Below are 16655 nucleotides of genomic sequence, written 5' to 3' on the forward strand. Positions count from 1 at the left end.
GAAAGAACCCAGATGCCCCTCAACAGAGGAATGGATACAAAAAATGTGGTACATTTACACAATGGAGAACTACTCAGCTATTAAAAAGAATGAATTTATGAAATTCCTAGGCAAATGGTTGGACCTGGAGGGCATTATCCTGAGTGAGGTAACCCAATCAAAAAAGAACTCAAATGATATGTACTCACTGATAAATGGATATTAGCCCAGAAACTTAGAATACCCAAGATATAAGTTACAATTTGCAAAACACGTGAAACTCAAGAAGAACAAAACCAAGTATGGACAATTTGCCCCTTCTTAGAATTGGGAACAAAACACCCATGGAAGGAGTTACAGAGACAAAGTTTGGAGCTGAGACAAAAGGATGGACCATCTAGAGACTGCCATATCCAGGGATCCATCCCATAATCAGCCTCCAAAAGCTGACACCATTGCATACACTAGCAAGATTGTGCTGATAGGACCCTGATATAGCGGTCTCTAGTGAGACTATGCCGGGGAATAGCAAACACATAAGTGGAAGCTCACAGTCAGCTATTGGATGGATCACAGGACCCCAATGGAGGAGCTAGAGTTCAAAGCCAGCCTGGTCTACAAAGTGAGTTCCAGGACAGCCAGGGCTATACTGAGAAACCCTGTCTCGAAACAAACAAACAAACAAACAAACAAAAACAAAAACACACACAAAAAAGAAATAAAAAAGAAAAAAAATCAATTTAAAATTTTATTTATTTATTTTATTGGTTATTTCATTAATTTACCCCAACCCCAGCTTCTATGGGGGAACTCCCCTATCTATCCACACACTCCTGCCTCAGCAGCCTACCATTCCCCTATGCTGGGGCATCAAGCCTCCATAGGACCAAAGGCCTCCTCTCACATTGATGCCAGATAAGGCAATCCTCTGCTACGTGTGCAGCTGGAGACATGGGTCCCTCCATGTGTACTCTTTGGTTGGTGGTTTAGTCCCTGGGAGATTTGGGGGGTCTGGTTGGCTAATATTGTTGTTCTGCCTATAGAGTTGCAAACCACTTCAGCTCCTTCAGTTTGTCCCCTAACTCCTCCAGTGGGGTCTCTGTGGTCAGTCTGTTGGTTGGCTGCATGCATCAACATCTGTATTGGTCAGGCTCTGGAAGAGTGTCTCAGGAGACAGCTATATCATGCTCCAGTAAAGCACAATATTTCATCACACATTTTACATTTTATGGAAGTACACTGAAAAATGGGTGATCTACCTATGTTCTGAGTGCTTATGAACATACAGTATTCTGTGATTATGACATTTCTGATTTGTAAAGTATATTTGAAAGCCTTTTAAATGATACAATTCAAAATATGAACAGAAGCCTTTTTGCAAGGACATGTGACTTTTCCTAGATAAAGCTCAAAGGTAGACAAATCTTAGAGGGTTCGGCCTTTCTATTGAAGATGAAGTCACATACAAAAAGTGTGTACATGGAAGGCTCCACAGGGTCAAGTTAGGAGCAGACATTGCACTAATTGCTGTCAAAGGCTCAGGTGATTCAAAAGGGTCCAAAGAGATGACCACAGATCCGTGACTTATCTTTGTTCCTCTCCATAGTTTGGGAAATCGTTTTTCAGGCTTCTTTGACATTTTTGTTTATTTAGATGTTCTCTTATTGTGTTCTATCACACTGTTTATAAGACTTCTAACTGATTTTAGACTCAATTCCTCCCTCTTGTTTCTCATATTCGAGTGCCTCAGGTGTTCCACAGCAGCCTTACACTTCTGTCTACCAGGAAATGCAATGAGTCAAGTGACCTATTAAGATTCAACCATCTTTCTGGGCATGTACTCTCCAAGATGTTTTCTGTTCTGTCCTCTTCCCTTTTGGTAGTTTTCTGACTCTGATGAGATTATTAGGAAGAGAAAAATGTGGAAAAAAAGACCAGGCACATGGAAACTCAACATGGTGACTCCTTTGAGCCACGTTTCATTGTTACCAGGTAGAAACAATATCCATACTTTGATACGTTTCTAAGGACAGGGTCTAGAGACAAGGTGGCACCCAGAGGAAGGGACTAGAGAAAGGAGATGGATGATTATGGGGTAGATGCTAGGGACACTTTGCTCAGAAATAAGAGCTCTCAAGTTTATTGTGAGGAGACACAATGCATTAACACCAGAGAGACTGCCTATAAAGAGGAGCTACGCCTAGTTGTACAATGATGGAATGCAGAAAAATCAGACACATTTGTGAAGACAAAGGCCTTGAACCTAGTGAAGAGGGAAGACACTGGAAAAAACCACACTCCTCAGGTTATAAATTCATGTCCCTTCAAAGGGAAGCAGGCCAGATGATCACATTAGAAGACCACAAATATGGCCAACACAGAGGACAGATGCAGCCTATGGCAAGATGGGTTCCAGAGGAGGTGAACCCCATTGCTCATGGAATATGGACAGTTCTTTAAGGGAATTCCTTAAGCTACCCTCTGCATCTAGGAGCCTGAACCAAATATTCATTTAAAAAGAGCCAATGCTGGGGCCAGAGAGCAGGTCTCTCCTCACTTGATAGATTAGAGACTCAGATATGTTGAATACTTCAATCATCTCAAATGGCAGTCCAGGTTGAGGAGCATATGTTGGAAATGAGCACATCTTAACACTAGGTCTCACTTAACAGGACATTGCAGATATAGTACTTCTGTCAGTGTAAACAGCCATTTTGGCAATCTAACAACTATACTATGTTGGTACCACATGAAGCAAGAGTTAGCAGTGAACAGAAGATCATATATGGGCTGCTATAAGTCCTGAAGGATGACAGGAAGGGGCACTGGGTCTACACTGCCAGATTATTACCTACAGAATTCTGTGAGTGCAGGTAAAAAACATTGTCCCCCATCAGATAGACTGCCTCTATCCAGGTTATATACACACAATATATCACGGACATTGTCGTGGTTAATCTCAGCTCTCAAATAGATGATATTCAGATACTGGACATGAAAGTGTTAGATTATAGCATTTAGTCTAGCTGAGGTGGGAAGCCAAATAAACTGTGTGACATTATTACTTAGGAAAGAATCAAGACTATATAAAAGGAAGAAAGTGAGCTGAAAACAGGCATTCATTATTTTGGTTTTTTTGTTTCTTTCTCTTGGACTGGGTTGTACTGTGACTCTGTCATAAATATCAGTGTCTGGGTATAGCTTTACCCTGTTTATGGTCTATAAGATTAAATTTCATTGAAAAACAAAGCCATTCCTCTTTAGGTTGTTTTATATACAGTATCTTGCTACAACTGGGAAAAATAGGTGAGGCAGACATTAAAGTGTAGCTATTGTAAGCAAAAGCTTGGATGTTAGTCAGTGACACTGGCTGAAAAGAGCAAGTGTCTTGGGAAAAACCATATTCAAATAACAAAATGCACTTCCTGACCTCAAAAGCAGCCATTTCCCTTCCCTTTACTGATATCTTTCCCACATTCTTACTCTCTTCAAGTCCAATGTGTAACATGACCATTCCTAGGATCCTAGCCACTCACATCACACCAGAAATTCTGGTACTTCACTTGAAATCTACCCTTAATCATGAGATATTCAAGAATTACTACATCAAGGAACTGAGAGAGAAAGTATGAGAGGGTGGTTCACCCATTCCTGTCTATACCACGGGACGCCCCAATGACTCACATAAGGTAAGCCTCAGCTTCAGACTGGTTCATGCCATTGAATTAGAGTGCGAGGTGACATTAAATGCATTTAAAATTCTGGGGATATATTTACACTTAATATTACATATATATTTATATATACACTTATATATGATACATATATAAATGAACATTATTCATTTGTGTATATATTCATGTGTAAATATAGTATTAACTTATCTATAGATTTACATGTTAAACAAAATAATTTTTAGCTACTAAATATATTTGGACAAAATTATAAAATTCCCACAGTACCTTTTGCTTTTATTTCAGTTGTTCTTGTAGATGTAGCCTTAGAGACTGAAGGTCTCTGCGTGTCCTGAGGGACTACAGTTGTCTTATGACAAATTCCTCTTAAGATAGAAAAAACTGAGAATGCAGTTATAATAGGGAATCATGTCAGCTTCGTGGCAGAAAACTCAAGCAAACTAACGACAACTGAATTATTTGTGCCTTTGATCTGACTGCTTGCTCCTGGTGCAGTCATCAGAGTGAGACTGGTGTTTCAGGAGGATAACTGCATGTTATGTACAAGGAGTTAGGCATTGAATGGACATTACAAGAATCCCAGATAAAGCCTAAATATAGATGGATATGAAAACACAGAAGGAAGAGCCACACGAATGAGCATGCTGTGTTAGTGTGCTATCCAATGGGCATCACTCTAACCCTTCTTAGAGCCACAAGCACAAAGTGACACCATGCATTGCCTTCAGCCACCAACTCTTCACTACAACACAAAGACTTCCTCCTTAGGTGGTTGAGAAGGACTTCCCATGAGACTCACTAGGCTAGAACAGATCAATCTCTTTAGTGTATACTGTAGGAAAAGCACAGGCATTGCTGGAGTGCCCTGTGATGTCTGTGACATGCCAGAAGACCTCAGCTGCATAGGAGTAACTGTACCTGGAGTCAGGAATGCATTTATTCCAGAACATTGTACAACACTTGTTTACTCTTTACTGTTATCGACTAAATCTCATGGGCAATGTATGGTATTGCCTTAGTTGGATATAGAGAGGTAACAAGCTATGAGACCCTCTGACTTTTCACCCAAGCTTACAATGATAGCTGCATTCATGCATCAGTGACCATCTTCTCTGACAGATACAACTGAAGGTACACATGTTCTACCTTTCTACCCAAAAGACGTTGTGGGATTCCTGGATCAGTAAACAGGGCCTTCCCCCACCATCCTCACACTGTCAACTAGCTATCAGAAACTGAAACTGATCACTGAGGAACAGAATTGGGAGGGTACCAAAGCCTGCAGAGTCCCACTGATGACTCAGACTCCAAGTCAGTGCAACCCAGTTCTCACATGAAGCTGTGCAAAAAAAAAAGGAGAGCTTCTTTTTTATCTGGTCACACCTAGATAAACCCTCTACTGGAAGAGACTGGAAAGGCAGCTTGGTGCCAATGTAGCTGACAAATGTCCCCTCATGCAGTGTTGGGCTCCAATTGTCAGAATCTGTGGTCTGCCTAGAAGTGTGTGAGCTTTTCTACCTCTCATGATTGTGGATGTATGTCTGCAGGCCTTGGACAGCAATGCCCTGGCTCTGCCCACTGAGGTAGTCATGGCAGAGTCTGGGCTCTCTGTAATTTGGACCTACTGAAGGAAGATGCTGGAAATATGTAATATAGGCATCACTAAGTCCTTGTTCCACAAAGTGTCTGTTGATCTGCGTAGAGAGCCTCATCATTCACCTCACAGAGTAACACCATAAAGAAATGAATGCACCACATGTCATGAACTTTCAACTCATATTTTTAGGTTAAACTCTATACTCTAACTTGTTACTTCAATACTTTGTCAATGGAGATTGAACAGTGTAATTACGGTACTTATCTTGAGGGAAAACAGATTTAGACACTGCCTGGTATATCACATCTTAAACAACTTAGAGATATCATACTTAAATCCAGTTAGGGTAGACATACACCTCCAGATTTTCTTTTAAGTTAAGGTAATACTTAAGAAAAAAATGAACACTAACAAACAAACAAAACAAACAAAGAAATCAAACAAACAATTGAATACAAGTTCTTCCTAGTAGGTGAGCTAGAGTACCACTGTACACTTGACAAAAGGATATCCGGTGTTTATGCAATTCCTTTCTAAAATGTATCTTAAGAGATTCTATAATACATACTGTGTCTACGGTTTTTAGTCTCCTCCTGAAATTTAAAGGAAACAGTATGAGGCAAAGGCCATGCTGAATTCTATTTCCATGGGTCTTTGGAATGCATGTCAACATGGTACGATGTCAAGGAAAATGGGCAAAAGTCCTATATATTAGTATGTTTTATGATGGTGTCACAGAACAGCTGGGGTTTATAGATTGTGGCACTTCCCACCACTTTTGTTGGTTTGAAGGCCAGAGTAAACAACCAGTTTGGTCTCTTCTGAGTATTTCCTAAGCCACACTGCAGCATGCATAAGCACCTTTATAACCTGATTGTGAGATTAACCCTTTCTACACCAGGGCCTGCCTCAATGGTTTACACCAATACTCATGTCTTAGCACTCCACACCCATACACTGGAAACTTCCCTCACAGTGATCTCTGAGGAACACACAGAGACTTCATTCAAATTATAGGAACCAGAAGCAGTTGTCAACTTCTGAGTTAAAATTGTACATTGATGTAAAGAGGAACTTCTATCTCCAGGAGAAATGGCTCCCTCATACAAACTGTGCTAAAAGACACTGCAGGCTTCTATGTTCAGTTGTATTAGGAATAAGCTGGTACAATTCCATTTCCTGTTCTTCCTAAGCAAACCCTTTAATACCCATGATACACATTTCTTTTGTTAATCAACATAATTATAACATACGGGGATAGTGAAAGCCTTCTATATTAGATGGGGGAAAGGTCATCTTACCTTCACCATCCCTACTGGTGTCTCTTCCTGTCCCCTTGTTGAAGGTACAGTTTCAGCTTTTTCAGGTAACACTGAAAGGAGAGGAAGTAACTGTCAATTTGTGGTTCTGTTTTTAATTACCCTAAGAGACTTTGCTTGATGTGTATAGATGTCTATGAGGCTGGTATGTGTGGCTCAGTCGAATTATTAGGCAGAGGTTGCTTGCTGCTCATTTCAGAACTGTGAATTATATTGTTGAAAACAAAGTGTTGCAAAGAGAAGCACGGAGGACCAATGAGGAGCAGAGCATTTGGATTTCTTGACAACAAAATCTGATTCAATGAGGAAGAAGGATCTCATTGTGTTAAGAATAAAGAAATCTTTCAAAATGTGCATTGCATTTTTCTGGTTAGAGGAGCCATGGTTGTGCCTCTGTGCACATGGCAGTTAGAGGAGATCTTCAGGGTCTGGTGTCTCTGTCCACCATGTGAGACCTGAGGACTAACTGCAGGTAGAGCAAAATGAACTTCATGTCTCAAATTCAGGGATATCACTGCACAGGGTCCTGAATAAGAAAAGAAGTCCTTATCTTTGGGGGAGGGGCGTTTTGAGACAGGTTTTCTCTGTATAGCCTTGGCACTTTGTGTTGCACCTCACTCTTGTAGAGTCAGCTTGCCGCAGACTCAGAGATCCAGTCCTGCCTCCTGAGTGCTCAGAGTCAAGGTGTGTACCCTCACTGCTCAGCTTGTGAACATAATCTTTTCAATAGGCATAGTGCACTCACCTCATCACACAGTGTGCTGCTTCACAAAGACACATGATTTCAAGAATACAGTACATGTGTACTGTCCCTGCACCTCCCGCTTCCTTCTCACATCCCACTTCTCATTTGTCCTCCTTATTGACCAAGGAAACCTTTACTTTGTTCATATACACATGTAACTTTATTTTTACATAAAAACCCTAGACCTTCAAATGAAACAAAAGGACCTTGTCCTTGTCTTTATCAATGTAAGACATTTAATATGACAATTATATGCACTTAGATCTATTTCCTGAAAATGACATAATCCCATATTCCTCAATGGTTTATGTGGTGTCTGAATTTAAGGTGTCTATTGCTGTGACAAAGCACTATGATCATAAACAACTTGTGGAGGGAAGAGGTTATCTCAGGATACAACTCTCTCTTTACACTCAGTTCCTGAGGTAAGTCAGGATAGGAAGTAAACAGAGCAAGACCCTGGAACCAGGAGCAGACACAAAGATCATGAAGGAGTGCTGTTTACTGGCTTGCTCACTGTAGCTCACTCAGCCTGCTTCTTTTAGCACCCAGAACCACCAACTTAGATTTGGCACTGCCCATAGTGATCTGGGTTCTCTCACATCAATCATCAATGAAGTAAATGCACCACGGGCTTGCCTACAAGTTAATCTGGTGGAATTGTTGTCTGAACGAACATTCCCTCTTCCCAACTCACTCTGGCTGTGACAAGTTTAAAAAAAAAAAACTATCCAGAACACTTAGCTTTAGAGGGAAGGGGATTCCCCACACCGCATTGTAACTTTTGAAGTTATAATATAGTTACATTTTTCTCTTCTCTTTGGGAACAGATATTTAAATTAAGCAAAATACCAGTAACCTGAAAATTCAAGATGCTAGGAATGCAACCTTTAATGAAATAAACATTTTACATAGAATATCTGATGTCTTTTTTTTTTAAATAAAGTTAGGCCTCTTTATCATCTCTATAGAAAATGATGTCACATCTCACTGTGGATACAGAAATCGAGTGGAGGGCTCTTTTTTTTTTTTAATTTTTTTACACCTTTTCCTCAATTAAAAACCTTTTCTGTGAATACTTCTGCAAATACTAGGCTTTTTGTTGTCTGGCAGCTTGATTTATCAAGTGAAGGGTTAAATATAGTAACTGAAACAAAACATATATTATAAGCAGGGAACTATATGAGAAAGCCACAATTGATTACAACTTTTGGGATTAGAATCCCAAGGATGTTACAATATGTTTGAAATTCTTGACCTTATTACAACAGAAATGAACATTGGTTATGAGATTGTTATAATTGTATATAATGAACTTAACATAAACTTGTCATGTGTGTGTGTGTGTGTGTGTGTGTGTGTGTGTGTGTGTGTGTGTGTATGTGCCTGTCAAGTGGAACAATAAGACATAAAGGTTAGAAGAGGGCATGGAATAACGTGACCTATCAATCCCCTTTCTTTAAAACAGCCTCTCTCACAGCGTCTGGAGCTAGGCTGACAGGCAGCAAACATCAGAAATGCCTCTGCCTAGTCCCCCAGCAGTTTAGGATTACAAATATGAATAGCTCTGACCAGCTTTTTTATGTGTGTGAGGAGATTCCAACTGAGCTCTCCTGCTTTCCCAGCAATTGCTCTTCCCCACAGAGCCCTTAACTTACCCTGAAGCTAATCTTATAAAGCTATTAGAAAGGGTGTGCTGATTTTGCTTGCAAATCTTTTAAATGGAATCACTATATATGGCTTGTAAATATGTAAATGATAGTTTAATATTTTGATGATACTGTATATAAATTTTGTGGAAATAAAATGTAAGATATAAATTAAAATTTATATATGCACATTTATCTTCAGTTTATATTGTTCCTAGGCCATGCAGTACACATATAAGCTTTGTAGAGTTGACAAAAATTTCAAAAGAAAGTCCAAATATAACACATTTAAATGGGGATTTTTTCTCCCACAAGGTCAATGTGAACAACATATACTTTAATTTGACTTCATTTACAGCAGGCTAGAATGGTGGATATATCTCAGTGGGATTTCTGTCCTCCCATGGAAAAGAGGGGTTTTGTACATGAGATGCTGCCTTGACCACAGTTACTGGTGGAGACAGAGTGAAGCACTGAAACAAATTTGGGACCAGATACTGCTCCAATTTGGTTCAAAGCACTGGCGATTTCAATAAGGACTAATGTGACTGCCCCCTGTCAGTCACTCCCTGGCCTTCTTCCTTACTATCCATATAGTTTGGAACAACTTTTTCTGGGTTTCTTTTTCTTCTAATGTGTATAGTCTTGCTCTGTGTATGAGACTTCTGGATGGCATATTGAGCTCAACTCTGTCTTTGCTGTTGACAATAGCCGTACCATAACTAATCACCAGGATCCCCTTAGCTTTGTCCACCAGATAAGGGATAAACTGGTAAGAGTTGAAAGCCTTTATTTCTGGGTATACTGTCCCTAAGAAGGTTTCTATCCTCTATTTTCTTCGTGGTCTCATCTGCTCAGTGAGTTTGGTGAGAAAGACGTAACACAGAAAGAAAAGATCTCTCCGTGTGAGGGTGTGGGCATGCCAGAGGGTTAAGCTATATTCTATGAACAATGTATTCTTTTATGCAGTATCAAGAACAAGGTAATTTGTGGGAAGAAACCTCCAAGACTCTATGGATAGTCTAGTACAGATTGTAGAACCACTATGGCACTTGGAACATGGAGAAGCATCTGTAGAAGGATAAAGGCAAGGAACTGTATGGAGGACAATTGAGGTGTATGAGGTTAGAGGGGAGGGGGCATGGGGCTCTGTAGGACCTACTACATACAAGCAGGAGGCCCTGTGTTTGCAGTGACTAACACAGTGCATTAACCCTACTAATACTGCCTATCCCAGTGGAGCCAAACACACCTAAATGATGAGAGGATGCAGGAGAAGCTGACACACTTGTGATGAGCAAAGGCCTTGAGCATAATGAAGAAGCTTCAGGGAAGACACTTGCAGAAAACAAATTTCTGAGATTATGAACTTATTCCCCTAAAAATGGCAAGATGGGTAAGCCTGCAACAAGGGAAAGACACAAATATTGACAGCATGGAGGACAGACACAGCCCTATTACCAGAGAGGTGCTAAGAGAACTGGTGTCCAAACACCTATGCTATGGTTCATTAGTCTTGGGAATAGGTGTAATTTACTAGAACTCCAAAGCCCATGTTCTGAATCTTGGAGGCATGAGTTGTCCATCTGAATGACAGCTCATCAGCTGTCAACTAATGAGATCTGAGTCCTCCAGGCATGGCCTTGGGGTTTATTTTGATTAGATTAACTCAGGTTGGGAAGACCTGTTTCCTATAGGTACAATCATTTTCTTGGATGGAATCCTGGGCCATATAAGAGGAAGAAAAGTCAACAAAGGACATTCACTCATTTTCCTTTGCCTCTAAGGTTTGGCTGCAATATCACTCTCCCTTATTTTCTGCATCCATCTGATACTTCCTAATTATGGGCTCCAAACTCAATTTTCATGGCAAAGTCAACTTTCTGTTGCTAAAGATGTGTCTTAACTAGGGGTTCTATTGCTATGAAGGGACACCACAACCATGGCAACTCTTATAAGCAAAACACGTCATTGGGGCTGGCTTACACAGTGGGGTTTTTTTTTTTTTAAGAGTACTTTATCACTATTTCTGGGAAAGTCAGCCCAACAAAATTTCCAAGGAGAGTTATAATAAAGTATTGGAGAGATCAGGAATTCAAGGCCCATACCTAAGCATAATAAAAGCAATTTACTGCAAACCAACAGCCAATATCAAATTAAATGGAGACATATTTAAAGCAATCCCACTGAAATCGGGGACAAGACAAGGATGCCCACTCTCCCTATATCTATTCAATATAGTACTCAAAGTGTTAGCTAGAACAATAAGACAACAAAAAGATCAAGGGGATACAAATTGGCAAAGAAGAAATAAAGGTATCACTATTTGCAGATGATATGATATGATACATAAGCGACCCCAAATACTCTACCAGAGAAATTCTCCAGCTGATAAACAGCTTCAGCAAAGTGGCCAGATATAAAATTAACTCAAATAAATCAGTAGCCTTCCTTTATACAAATAATAAACAGGCTGAGAAAGAAATTAGGGAAACAAGTCCCTTCACAATAGCCACAAATAATATAAAATATCTTGGGGTAACTCTAACGAAGCAAGTGAAAGACCTGTATGACAATAACTTCAAGTCTCTCAAGAAAGAAATTGAAAAAGATCTCAGAAAATGGAGAGATCTCCCAAGCTCATAGATTGGCAGGATTAACATAGTAGAAATGGCCATCCCACCAAAGTCAATCTATAAGTTCAATGCAGTCCCCATCAAAATCCCAACACAATTCTTCAAAGACATGGAAAGAGCAATTCTCAAATTCATCTGGATAGGCAAAAAAAAAAAAAAAAAAAAAAAAAAAAAAAAGAATAATGAAAACAAATCTTAACAATAAAAGAACAGCTGGTAGAATCACCATCCCTGACCTCAAGCTTTACTACAGAGCAAAAGTGATAAAAACTGCATAGTATTGGTACAGAGACAAACATGTTGATCAATGGAATAGAATTGAAGACCCAGAAATAAAACCACACACTTACAGACACTTGATCTTTGACAAAGAAGCCAAAAATATACAATGGAAAAAAGAAAGCATCTTCAATAAATGGTTCTGGTTTAACTGTCTGTCTGTCTGTCTGTCTGTCTGTCTGTCTGTCTGTCTAAAAATGAAAATAGACCCATGCACAAAGCTCAAGTCCAGGTGGATCAAGGACCTCAAAATAAAACCAGATATACTGTATCTAATAGAACAGAAAGTGGGAAAGACCCTTGAACTCTTGGAATAGGGGGAAATTTCATAAACAGAACTCCAATGGCTCATGATCTAAGATTAAGAATTGATAAATAGCAAGATGACCCCTGTTGTTAAATTAGGCAAGGCTGAAAGAAGCTGAGGAGAAGGGTGATCCTGTAGGAGGATGAGCAGTCTTAATTAATCTGGACTCCTGAGATCTCTCAAACCCTGGACCACCAAACAGACAGCATACTCCAGCTGATATGAGGCCACCAACACACATACATACAATAGAGGACTTCCGGGTCTGTGTTCATTCAGAGATGATATACCTAACCCTCAAGAGACTGGAGACCCCATGGAGTTTAGAGATCGGGTGGAGTGGGAGTGGGGACATCCACATGGAGGCATAGGGGTGGGGTGGGGAGGAAGTATGGGATGTGGAACAGTCGGAGGGTGGACAGGGAATAAACTATGGAGTGTAAAAATAATTAATTAAAAAAAACCCAAACTAACAAGAGTCCCACACTTGGGTGTTAGGCATGGCAGAGGAAGGAAGGTCTAAGTGTTCCAGGAAATACAGCCTCTAAATAACAGAGCCAGAAGCACAGCGCACTCAACCTTGCCACTGTTAACTAATATACATTTCAAAGAGAAAATGCCCAGAAACTTCACATATTTCTCTGTCCTTAATGATCTTTCCCACTCCCTTTGTCTCCCAAGCACAAGTTGTAAGGTGACTACTCCTAGGGCTGTCCCTCAGTGGACCTGACAAGGAATGCCTTTATCTAATTCAAATTTCATCCTCATTCTTGAGGCTTTCCACATCTGTGTCATCCATGCCTGGAACAGACTGGCTGACATGCAGCTCAGTCATTCACGTCTACTGCAGGAGAAGCCAGGAGTAGTCGTACAAGGTAAGTCTCAGCTTTCCTCTGGTTTGCCATTAGTTAATGAAAAGCAAAGATGACAGTTAACTGCATCTTTAAATTCCGTGTTTGTATTTCTACTGATGAGCTAGATAAATTAACAATATTCACATATTAAAAACTACAGCAAAACTTTTACAAAGAGTTATGTAATTGAACAGAAGTCGAGAATTCCCACAGTACCTTTTGTTGTAATGGGTGCTGTTTTTTTGGAGGTGCCAGGGAGGACTTCAGGTTTTCTCAGTTTAATGGGGGCCACAACTCGCCTTCGAGAAAATTTCTTTAAGATTGCAGAAACTGGGAATACATTCATAGGAAGAGTTATGCCAGCTTCATGGTGAACAAACAGAGGAAACTGAGAAGAATTGAGTGTACATTTGATCATATTTCTCTTTAGGTAAGTCACTGTAATTAGAATGGCGCTGCAGGAAGATCACTGAATTTAGTGTACAATGTACTGTACATCACATAACTATGTAGATAAAGTCTACTATGTACCACATGATGTTGTAGGTAAAGTCTAAATTAACTCAGGTGCATCAACAGAGAAAGAGGCACAACCTGATTACATGTTGTTGGTATAGTGCTGGATAGGCAGCATTCAAATCCCATTTAGAGCATCACAACACAGAGACATACATTCCTGCATTCCCTCTGTGATCACATCATTGTGCCAGTAAACTTGAAGTTTCATAAAGACCCACAGAAACCTTTCTGGTGTACAAGATAAGCATATAGTGCTAAATCACAGTGAAAAGCACACGACTGCACATGTGCTCTGTGGTGGTGTGGAAGGTGAGGATAGTCCCACTAGACAGCAAGGATGAATCCTGAGCAGGAAGTGACTGACTTATGACAGTGCCAGTGGCTGTTTGCTGGAAGTGACTGTGACATCCACAGTGCCAGTGGCTGTGTGCTTTACAAATTTTTGCCTATCCAGATTATTTGACAGCTTATGCAGAATACATTATATCACTGTAGTTTGGAAGGTAAGGAGAATACATCTCCTCTGGTTTTTCAATGCCTGGGCACTGTGTAAGTTTTAGCCATGATGCTCTGGCCATACTCCCTGACAGAAATAAACAAAGAAATAGATACTCTGCCTTTGATTTCTGACTCAAGATATGAATTTCCAAGTTGTAGAAAGGCTCTGAACCAGCAAATAAAATAGATACTTTCTCCAGTGTCTTCTGCCTGTCAGGTTCCTCTCAGCCAGTGACCATCAAATACCCACACCAAGAGGCAATTTATGCTTGCATGTCTTCTGTGATGCCTCAGACTCCAAGTCATTCTAAATCAAGTTGTCACGTGAAGGTTGGACAAAGAAAGCTGGTCAAACTTGTATAAACGCTCAACATGAGTTGACATGAGATGTGTACGTGGCTACACAAGGAATGAATGTCCATTGGGTCTGCTTATTGTTTCTTCAACAAATTTTTAATAAAATATTTTCTTAATGGAGAACTCCATAAAATCTATTTTGTTCCTATTTATTCCCACCCTACATCCCAACTCCTCCTGGTTCCATTTCTATCTCTCCATTCCTTACCTACTTCAAGTCCTTTTCATTTTATTTTAATAACCTACCAATTTCAGTTAGTGCAAATCATATATTCATGGGCATGTGTCTATCCAGGAATTTGATCATCCAACCAAGGGGAAGATTAGTTTCTACAAACTCTCCTTCCATCAAGAGACCTTTTGGGGCCATGTTGTTGTTGTTGTTATCATTAGACATTGCTATTGATGATGATGATGATGATGATGATGACAACGATGATGAAGAAAAAGGCCTCTAGGCTAGGCAGGCTTAAAATTCATTATGAAAAAAGGAAGATGGAGGCACTGCAGATGTGACTGCTATGTCACACGTGTGTCACTGGGTGGCAGAGAAGAGAGAAGATATGTCTATACTCAGTGTTTTGACTTATGAACATGTGAATGATTAGTAGTCTAACATTCACTGAAAACGTGAGCCTGAGACAAGCATCCTTCTAGTGCCAGCACCACTGCTCAGGCCCAGACAGAACTCCCTGTAGGACTGTGGGCCTGGGCTGGTGTGAGCCCGAGATAGATGACCTTCAAATTGAGCCACTCAGGCAGCTGGGCAAGAACAAGCTGGTGATGAACACCAGACCAGTGCCATGAAGCCTGGACAGGGAGCTAATCTCAGTGCCATTACACACAAGTGGGACATACACTCTAGGGACCACTCATGAAATGATCCCAGACATTCAGAGGCACTGGGCACCACTAAGAGAGCTAGTTAGTAGTGGAGAAGTGGAAGAGAACGAGAAACAGAAGGATGAGGGCACAATGAAAAGAGGCTGAACCAGAGACTTGAGGGTAGTGAGGATCAGCCTGATGTGAGTAGTCAGAGATGCTACCTGGGAACATGGTGGGGTCCTGGTCCATGCTGCCACCTTGGACCTGCAGTATCAGGGATCTGTTACCACCAAAATCCAGGCAAATGTCTCTGGTGTGGGTCACTGCCCGGGGACATGTTGATGGCTGAAGACTGTGAGTCACTGCTGCGAACAGGAGCATTAGAGAGCTGGCTCTACTCATCTCCTATATAGTGGTGTGGATGAGGGAGAGATACCCTTCCTCCCTCTCCCTCCTTACCATCTATGGCAGGTGGGAGAGCTGGCCCTGGGGTCATGAAAGCAGAAGAACTATCCCTGCCTCTATATTTGCTGCAGCACTTGGGAGAGCAGATCATGTACCTTGCCTGGACAGTACAGTAGAGCTGGCCCTGCATGAGGGGCTTGCACGTAAGACAGCCTGGAACGTGTGAATGCAGGAGAGCCAGCCCTGCTCTCTTGTCTGATGGACTGTGGTGTAGAAAGAGGAGAGATGCCACCCTCCCCCCTCTCTGCTCCTCTGCCATCTATAGCAGGTGGGAAAGATGCCCAAACCCCGAGTCATGACAGTGGGAGAACTGACCATGTCCCTCACTAACTGCAACACTTGGGAGAGGGGTTTTGTACCTTGCCTGGGCAACAGGATAGAGCTAGCTCTGGTTGCAGGGTTTTCTGGTGAGCTGTCCCTGGGTGTGGGAGAGTGAGAGAGCTGGGAGGCTGAACAGACTAGTGACCTGCCAGGTCTTCAGGATTTTTAATTGGCTCAACCCAACATCTAACCCATCAATGACCTTCTGAGGTGTGTGAAGGGTCTGGCACTATACATAGAAAATATCAGGATCTCCATGACACTTGGCAACAATAGATTATCCCAGAGGATACCCAGTATGTTCCAGTACTGGAACCTCAGATAGAGTATCAGAAGCCAGGAGCATGTATCAGATCAACAAGCCATTACAATGATTATTTTAAGCAAAGAAGTATAGACAAATGGTATACTGTGGGACACACTGACACCCTACAACTCCCACAATATTTTTTCTTTGTTGGGTGTTAGAGCACGAGTGGAGGGAAGGTACAAGGGGAGGAGGAGATAAGTAAGATTTGGGTGTATGATGTGAAGTTCATAAAGAACCAATAACAAAATTGAGAGAGAAAGAGAGAGAGAGAGAGAGAGAGAGAGAGAGAGAGAGAGAGAG

At 41.0% G+C, this 16655-nt stretch overlaps 1 protein-coding gene and 1 non-coding gene across 3 annotated transcripts in view; one reads left to right on the plus strand and one right to left on the minus strand.

Annotated features, from left to right (window-relative positions):
* Positions 1-16655, minus strand: part of LOC147002161 (uncharacterized) — a 57521-nt gene that overhangs the window by 23039 nt on the left and 17827 nt on the right. For both annotated transcript variants that reach the window (XM_085828147.1, XM_085828146.1), the window contains exons 10-13: positions 13277-13390; positions 6573-6643; positions 5840-5864; positions 3942-4055 (exon numbers count right to left, since the gene is read on the minus strand). In XM_085828147.1, coding sequence (XP_085684273.1) covers positions 3942-4055; positions 5840-5864; positions 6573-6643; positions 13277-13390 — 324 coding nt within the window. The remainder of the gene's footprint in view (positions 1-3941; positions 4056-5839; positions 5865-6572; positions 6644-13276; positions 13391-16655) is intronic.
* LOC147002162 (small nucleolar RNA SNORA17) lies at positions 14923-15054 on the plus strand. Its single transcript, XR_015044589.1, has one exon. It is a non-coding gene; the product is annotated as a small nucleolar RNA SNORA17 (small nucleolar RNA).

This window comes from Mus caroli, unplaced genomic scaffold (assembly GCF_978045245.1).
Source record: "Mus caroli unplaced genomic scaffold, Mus_caroli_1 scaffold_11, whole genome shotgun sequence".
Lineage (NCBI taxonomy): Eukaryota > Metazoa > Chordata > Mammalia > Rodentia > Muridae > Mus > Mus caroli.